We start from the raw sequence: 8,803 nt of genomic DNA on the forward strand, positions 1-8,803 counted from the left end.
TGTTGTTTTTTAAAGGGGAAAGAAGCTCCTTTTCCAAACTTTGATCCTTCGATTCTTTTCCCTAAATCTCATGACTATTGGACATACCATGGTTCGTTCACTACTCCACCTTGTGAAGAGTGCATCACTTGGATTGTTCTTCGGGAGCCTATCATAGTCAGCTCAGACCAGGTAAACATCAAGCAAATAATATTTTACTCACTTCATTTTGGTTGCATGCTGTAAGCTGATCTGATTCTTTTGGCAATGAATCTGCTTATTGGATGCTGTGAGAAGTTCATGATTAAAAGGACAGTAAAGAATTGAATGCCTTTGAAACTATGTAGGTCACTCCAAAAGTAATGCCTTCTATTTATTTCCATGGAAACTACACCAGCTACAAAGAACACAACAGTATTGGATGGAATAAATCTTATCTACGAAACAGTATTTTTCAACATAGTCACCACCATTAACTATGTATTTTTGCCAGTGATGAACAAGAGCCTTCATACTGTGCTTATAAGAATCTGCATTAGCAGAGGTGACCCGCTGTTGCTACTGCTGAAACACACCACCCACTACCTCACTGTGCTCACACCCACAGCTTGATCTTCATAAACTTCAGCAAATGTCCGTGAAGGTCAGTGGGTGCCAATTTTTCCACATGGAGGAACTCAGTGACACACTTTTGCTTCATACTCACTTCCATTTTGTCAGACTGCCCCTCTACTGCGGTTTGTCACTTGCCAACAGAATGTTATGGAATATTGACAGAAAGTTCAGCCTCTACTCTAATATAGCCATTATCTGCTTCTGACATCATGAGCCAAGATAATAAAATAAAACTGATTGTTTCAATGTCCCCATCTGAAAGGAGGCTTAAATGATCAGATATCAGAGTGCTTTATAAATCCAGAAAGTTGTAACACAATGGAGATGTTAAGAGTTAATAACAGTTGGAGGCAGGATTGATAGCAAGCAGTAATTACTATAGTAATTGCTGTAGAATGTAAATACTATAGAAAGTTATTGCTCCCATGGACAAAAGACCTCCTGTGATGTCAGCTAAAGAAAAGAAGCTGTCTCTTTATTTCCCTGTCTGTGTCCTCCTGGTATTAAATCTTGTTAATAGTAAAGGAAAGAGCTGCATGTGGTTTGCACCTTTTATTTCACACTGAACTCTAAACCCCGCATTTCCCAAGACCCAATATTGGAAAGCTCTAGCCATTAGCCTGTGTTCTGTGACCATTTAAATCAGAACATTGAAACATTTAGCTAAAGATTGTTGTTGGGTTTACACCAACAGTTGTGACTGTGTTTGTGTTAATGCTCATTTCCTCTCACTCTCGTTTATATACATTTGAATGCCCTGTTTCATCACCCAGTGATTGTACTAATTTTTTAAATCTGAGATTATTCCTCTAGTTAGCAGGTGTGATAGCACAATTTTTAAGATTTCAGCACAGTGAGAAGTTGAACATTAATCAAGTGACAGACGTTATGTAGATATTATATGTGGACACATAACTTTTCATCTTAGATCATCAGGTGATAAGGAATTTTATTGCATTGATTGATGGGCAGATATCATAAAAAAATCTATTTGCTTTTATGTATTTATCTGGCTTTTATCTTTCAAATAATAGAATTCAGGTATGATGTGAACCTTAGGCAAGAGGTGAAACATAGTAATGTATTCATATAACTTACAGTGTAATTTTCACAGCTTATTTATTTGATCCATCTTCTGTTTCTTTCCCATCCAAAAACTAAAATACACAGAACATTTCAAAGCTGGTGCTTGTGTGAAAAATACAGATATGCTTTGACTGGTTACTAACAAATCTGCTTGGAGGTTTATATCATAGATGACAAACTACAAATTTTTGGGGGGAAGATGTAGCCATTGCTGAGCATCTCTAATTTAAAATGAGTTTTGCAAGGGGTGGCTAATCATGTCATTGATCCAGCTCCCTGAGAAGACTTTTGAATCACTGATCTATTTGAATTGTAGTCTTTTTCCAGCTTATCTGAAGTTAGTGAGTCTTGGGAGATATACAGGCAGATATGTAACTGATCCTATGCAGAAAAAAAAAGAGCATTTAAGATAAAGTTTCTACACATTGGCTTTTTCCTGAGATAACTTTTTACAGGCAGAATTATCAGTGTGTATGTGGTGCCATATACAAATACAATAGACTCTTCTTACTCCAGAGTGTCTGCAGTCCATATGATGAGTTAATAAAAAAAAAAAACAGTCACATTACCAATTACTTCTAATCCTGGAAAGTGTGCTGTCATTGTAGTATTTATTTATTTAGTATTTATTTTAAGTGCATGTGCATGTGCATCACTTGGATGTTTTTGCAGCCAGCTGGTAGTAGCATATTAGCCACAAGGATAAATGTAGTCAGTGAGAAACAGTACTCTGCAGGAAAAATCAGTTCATCGGAAATTTCTGTGATAGATGTAGTGTCAGCAGCCTGGCTGTTCAGGTTAACTTTCATTAAAGGGTAGGATTTAACTTTGGAATTCATCTATCCAAGTGCAGACTCATTTTTTCACTCTTAGGTAGCTGGAGATATTCGAGGCCAAGTTGGGTGGGGAGCAACTTGATCTAATGGATGATGACCCTGACCATGGCAGAGGATTGGAACTAGTTTGGATATGTTATTTTTTTACTCAGTAGGTACATCTTTTTCCCAAAACATCTTCCAAAACATAATAAAAAACACTAGTATCTTCTCTAGCAGTACTTTTTCAGTATCGACAGAAGTGATGAACTATTTTCATATCCTACTGTTCCCATACAAATTACTTTTCATTTGAAATAGGAGATTTTGTTTCAGATGAATAATTCATTTGATGCAATTTGATGCATATTGAGTGTAAATGTGACTCTGTCATTGCTCATGCTTTTTCTAAGCTGTAAAGTGAGGAAGAACATTGAGATCCGTGAGCTGGCCCAGCCCATAAGCTATAATGAATAGAGGCATGGTGAATGTGGATTAATAGCCCAGACAGAAGTTCTGCTTCCATTAGACTTGAACTCTGTGCTATAGAATGTAGAATCATTAGCGTACTGAAGCTAGTTGTGAGGAAATTTAACTTTTGATATGTGTGGGGATACATTTTCGGATGTACACATGGAAAAATACATGCATCTCTTCACAGTAAGCCAGGGAAAGGGAAATGTCAAGTGTGTGAATCACAGCTGAAGTTCTTTCTGTCTAATGTCATCTATGGCAGTGGCAACAAATGAGCAGAATGTATTTGAGAGTGGGTATATGGTTTTGAAAATCAGAGAGCAGTAGAGGAAGAGAATTAAATGGTTTTGAAGAATATGGGCAGAATTTTTATGGCATCTCTCAAAAAGAATACAACTTTATTAAAAAAAAAAAGAACCAGAAAATGAAGCTGCAGACCCTGTTTACAGTCCATCTGAAATCTTGATCGGGTCATTATCCAGGTTTAACTAATAACTAAGTTTAATATTAAATAATATTAATAAATAACTAATATTTGTCTCAGCACCAAGATATATTCTCTGCTACAGACCCACGACAGAAGTGATCAATTAGTTTATCATTTAGTCTTAACACCCTTTAACACCTTTGAATTCTAGTTGCTGGTAAACAGTCAGGCATTAAGGTGGGGTTAAAGTAGAAGTTTATTAGGACATAGGCTAATAGTAGAAGTTTGTTAGGCTGTTCTAGTTCACATATTCATAGAATCACAGAATGGCCTGGGTTGAAAAAGACCACAATGATCATCTAGTTTCAACCCCCCTGCTATGTGCAGGGTCGCCAACCAAAGCCATTTCTGAGGATATTCTGAGCCACATTCTGAGGACTTCCTACTATTTCTGTAACTGTTATCAGTTCTGTAGACAATGCATACATGATGGTACTTAATTTCTCATGATGCTGTTCACATGTGACCCGTTTTTTGTCTCTTCATTATCTGTAAGAATATTACTAGTACAAAAACAAGGTGAGTACAGTTATTGTGGTGACGGGGTGAAGGACGTCCTCAAAATTTGAAGGAGGCTTTATCCCCTGCTTCTGGATCTGGACCGTCCTCTTTGTTTAACTACCGGGCTTATGAATTCGATCCCAAGACATTTCCATGACCACACTTTGATTTTGCTTTCCTGCAGATGGCGAAGCTCCGTAGCTTATCAAAGAATGCTGAGAATGAACCTGATCTCCCCCTTGTCGATAACTGGCGCCCAACTCAGCCTCGGTATTTCAGGATGGTGAGCGCATCATTCCTTTAGGACCTGGCTCAGGTTTGTTGCCCTTCAGTGAGGTGATCTCTAGAACTAGGAAATGGTCTTGCTTTGGTTCCTCTGCTGTATTTACACAGGATACCAGCTGTAGGCTTGGATGCTGAAACTTTGAGATGTGAAATGGGAATTTCACTTTCAGAGGATAAAATTTACATTTGAAAACCTTATTATTAAAATGGAAATAAAAAATCTGTTTGTTATTAGTATGAAGGAAGAAAGAAGACATTACTAATGAATATAGAAGAATTTCCTATTGGCCATGTCTCTTGGTGCTTGCCTTATTACAAACTAAAGAGATTGCAGTTAAGAGAAGTAAAATAAAAATAAAACCATATTTTTCAGTAATTGTTTTCAAATTAAGCGTGTTCTACTCTGAGCTGCACCAGTTATGCACATTAATAAATGAGAGCACTGTTGATATTTGATATTCATATAAAATAGGTAAGGATAGCAAATTGCTTCATTACCACTGATTTCAAAGTCAGCTTTTAACTTGATAAAGCAAAGGACAGGTGTGACAAAGGTCTATTCTGAAAACTGTATTCACTAAATCATACTTAGATAAAACTATGGAATTGAGGAAGAGCTATTTCTATTTGTGTCAAAACTGGTTGTCCATATTAAAAAACTAATTTGTTTTTCAGCATTATAGCAATCAAAGTGACATGGATTTTGAGAACTTCATCTTAGTATCCTAAATATATATATTTTCTCCATGTATGCTAATAGCTTTTATCTGTTAGTATATTGTTAAGATAGCAAAAGTTCTTAATTTCTAGTGCTTTTTTGAGGCATATTTTTTGTTCATGTACAAATATAATTGATTCTGCTATTAATGAGATTTGTGCGTAAATATCTGAATCCACAGTTTGACTCTTCTGATCAAAAGGCAGTAGACCAAGGTGTTCTTTCTCTTTCGTTTTGGCATCAAGAACAATGGAGCAGAATTGTAAGCCTATAGTTGAAATAACAGTATCTTTGCATTTAAAAATCCAATGTTAATAAATACATGTACCTATGGATTTTTGTTTTTCATGGTTGTTTTTTTTCCAGTTTTGGGAGCATGAAAAAAGAACAAAACTTTAAAGGATTTTTCAATGTCCTCTCATGAAAATTGATGATGGATGCACTTTCAGATGTTTACTTGAACTTTCAGAGTACTGAAAATATTTTATATGACTGCAAGGAAATAACATCTGAAACGTGGTATGTGGCTGAGAGATCCACACAATTCTTCTAGTGAGATCGCCTTTTTCTGGCACTGGCTTTTTTGTAATATCATGTGAATCAACTTCCGCACAGGTTGATTTTATGCTGGAGAAGTTCAATCTGTATTTCAAACCATTAATCTGAATGGTAATTTAGATTCAGCTCTGAAAATACAAAGTGCTGTAGTGTCTGTGCCATGAGTGAATTCTTAGCTACTCTTTTCTAGGACAGGAGGGTGTTGCTGAGCTTACTCATTTGACAGGGGATGTGCTTCTGGACTGTCTCCTTACCTTGCATTCCTCCTTCAAATAGGCAGTGTGTTGGCAGGGAAATTTCCATGTGCGTTGCACTGTAGAGTTCATGTTTTTTATTCTTATTTGCAGCCATATTGTGAAAGGATTCAGATGAGTTAATACTTTCTATGATGCACATATACAGTTTTGATTTTGACATAGGTTATCTTGCGTATAATTCTAATTACTCAGAATTACAATCAGAAAGCCTATGGTGGTTCTTATGTTTGAAAAATAAAATTGATTATTTTAAATGTATTTTCTTCCCAGCGAGGTCATTCCAGGACACCTGGTCTTGTTTGACCACCAGTACCCAACACAGTGTTAGCTGTAGGGATAAGGACATGCTGTTTGATTGTGCTTTCTTCCTAGGCAGGTTTAATTCACAAAGATTTATTTATCTCATATCTTAAGTAAATATCTAAAACAGAAAAAGTAAGTATTCTGTATCTAAGAAATGATTGTATTCTGAACAGGAATACAAGTTGCATAACACTGTTGACTTTGCAGGACAAGGTTTTGATGGAATACCCAGTGTCTCTGACCTTTGGGTGAAAATGGCAATTTCCTGATAAAAGAAAATATGAGAAAACAGTATTATGAATATCTCTACTTCTTTTTCTCTGGTCAGTTCTGTACTGTATACCCTGTGAATTAGAAGATAAGTTATTTTATGAAGACAACTAAGTTGTATATATTAGGGCTTCGAGTAGGCTATATCTTTCTTGAAATTAATGATGATGAAAAATTGGGGCATAGAATCTCAAGGTTTTTTAAATTGTGAGATGGTTTCCCAGTCACATTTTGTGATGGAACTGTTTGAGTTCTATAAGTGAAGCTAAGATCAGCTTCATCCTTTAGAGATACATCTCTAAAGGATGCTCTTTTGAACTTGCAGACTAAGTAACCTCTAAAAAAAAGTGTAATTTGACTTTCTCATGAAGGTGGTTCCATAGTATATTTATTCATAATTAGTAAAATGTTGTCTAAATTAGGCCCAGGACTGTTTTCACTCGGTTTCAGATATACTCCAGCAGTCTTTTTGCGGAGTCTCTTGCAGTGCCTAAGGGATTGTTTGAGGTAATGGATGAATCAAGAACACAGTGGCTCTCCAAGAGTCAGAAACACATTAGAAATGTAGGAGTACGAGAAAAACAAAAAGCTTAAGAATGGGGGTGGCAAGGGCACTGGTGTTGTAGATTGAGCTGTTAACTGTAAGTATGAAGAGATTAAGGAGAGCTTTGAAGGCAGCAAGGGAGGTAATGTGAGTCAGCATTCAGAATGTGTTCCCTTCCTTCTGGCCATGCTCATTGTTATTTTACAAATGCCCTTCTATGCCTTTAGCTTGCAGCTTTCTGTAACTATAAGAAAAATAATCACCGATATGAATGAATTCAAGAACATGGGTCATAGTAGTCATAACATCCCACACATCTCACTTCTATCTGCACATTTCCTCTGTGGGGGTAGCAGTGCTGAGTGCGATGAGAGCAGAAAGCCCTGGATCCTCGTTTTTTAGCTGAAAAAAAAAAAAAAACATTTAAGAAGGGGAAAAAGAATTTTCATCTGTATGGAATGGAAAACAAGGAGTTATACTTTATTTTATATGGCTAAGACATATGTGGTATTTCAGTGCTAAAAAGAAGTGATCCCTCCCTCTAAAGCAGAAATGCAGACATGAGACATTCAGCCATGTTGACAGCTTCTTCTCTAAGTCACTGTTCATCCTCTACAGATATCAAAAATAGGTATCTGTGCCTAGTTCTCTACTGCTGTGAGTCTTCCTGAAGCTTGAAACATTTAAAGACGGAGTTGTACGTGCATCCAGGTCACTGGGACTCTTGAATAAGAAGGTGCGTATGGAAAGAATTGTAGATTTTTTTTTATAGCACCAGAAGTAATTATGCTTATCAACAACGAAGATGAACCACCATCAATTTTATGTAGGATCTACCTAAAGATCAGACTAAAAAATGTCCTTGACAAACGTGTGAGAAGTGAATTCTCACGTTGCTTGTTGGGAGCCTCTGATGTAGCCCCAACGTCATGCTGGTCTGAGAAGGTATCCTGATGATAACTATATGCAGCTAGGCAGGAAACAACTAGCAGTCTCACTTTATGGAAATCTCTGAGGCAGGCAAGAAGAAGTAGATATACATATTGATCTGAAATTTTCTATTAAAATAGACATGGATTTTAATGGGGATGAAGAGACAAAATCATTCAAGTGGTATATATATTTGAAGAATTCAAACTAATCACATTTTTGTTAGATTTGGTCTACATTTGATTAAATGAGATTTATTCTATGTCCAAATTTATTTCCTTGGACATTTCATTGGAGTAATTGAAATAAGGGGCAGATTTGAATACCCCTTTTTTTATGTTAAATAAGACAGTTTGTAAAACATAATGTGCCTGGCTATAAAGACCATGAGAAAAATTCTGAATTATTTTGTTCAAGTTTCAGATTTTACTGTAAAAAGAAGAGTTCAAATTTCTCCTTGTAGGGAAGGAATCCACAATAATGTCTGTTGTGTTTTCAGAAAGTACTTAAGCAGTGCTGCAAAACAGAAATTCAGTACTCATATCACTACTTCAAATGTGTAAAATATGAAAGGTTTTTGTTCATCAGCATGGCTTTTAAACCAGAAGCTCTGTAACATTGTTTTCCTCAGCAGAAAAGACCATGAAGGAGTAAGGTAAAGTGGAGCAAATTGGGACACTTGCAGTATAAGCAACACAACTGATCTTTGGGTACTTCTCCTTGTTTTGTGTTTTCACACTTTGGTTTCTTTATGGCTAGTACTTGGCCTCCTTATTCACTTCCAAGGTACTCAATATAACATGAAGACTAGGCAAATATTAGTATTACCTATGAAAGAGAGAGTGAGAAAAGATAGCAAGATACGAAGAAGAGATGAAGATTAGTCCTCTGTTGAAGACTGTTTATTCTTTTTTTTTTAATTATGACTTGTGCTTAAATTATTTGTTAAAAATCTGAGATTTTCAAATTAAAATCTTATTC

At 36.1% G+C, this 8,803-nt stretch overlaps 1 protein-coding gene across 1 annotated transcript in view; it reads left to right on the top strand.

Annotated features, from left to right (window-relative positions):
- Positions 1 to 5,278, top strand: part of LOC104910394 (carbonic anhydrase 2-like) — a 35,676-nt gene extending 30,398 nt beyond the window's left edge. Inside the window, exons 4-5 of the mRNA XM_010709098.3 lie at positions 16 to 171; positions 4,142 to 5,278. Of these exons, the coding sequence (XP_010707400.1) occupies positions 16 to 171; positions 4,142 to 4,261 (276 nt within the window). The 3' untranslated portion in view covers positions 4,262 to 5,278. The remainder of the gene's footprint in view (positions 1 to 15; positions 172 to 4,141) is intronic.
- Positions 5,279 to 8,803: the final 3,525 nt, after the last annotated feature.

Source organism: Meleagris gallopavo, chromosome 3, assembly GCF_000146605.3.
Source record: "Meleagris gallopavo isolate NT-WF06-2002-E0010 breed Aviagen turkey brand Nicholas breeding stock chromosome 3, Turkey_5.1, whole genome shotgun sequence".
In the NCBI taxonomy this organism is placed as follows: domain Eukaryota; kingdom Metazoa; phylum Chordata; class Aves; order Galliformes; family Phasianidae; genus Meleagris; species Meleagris gallopavo.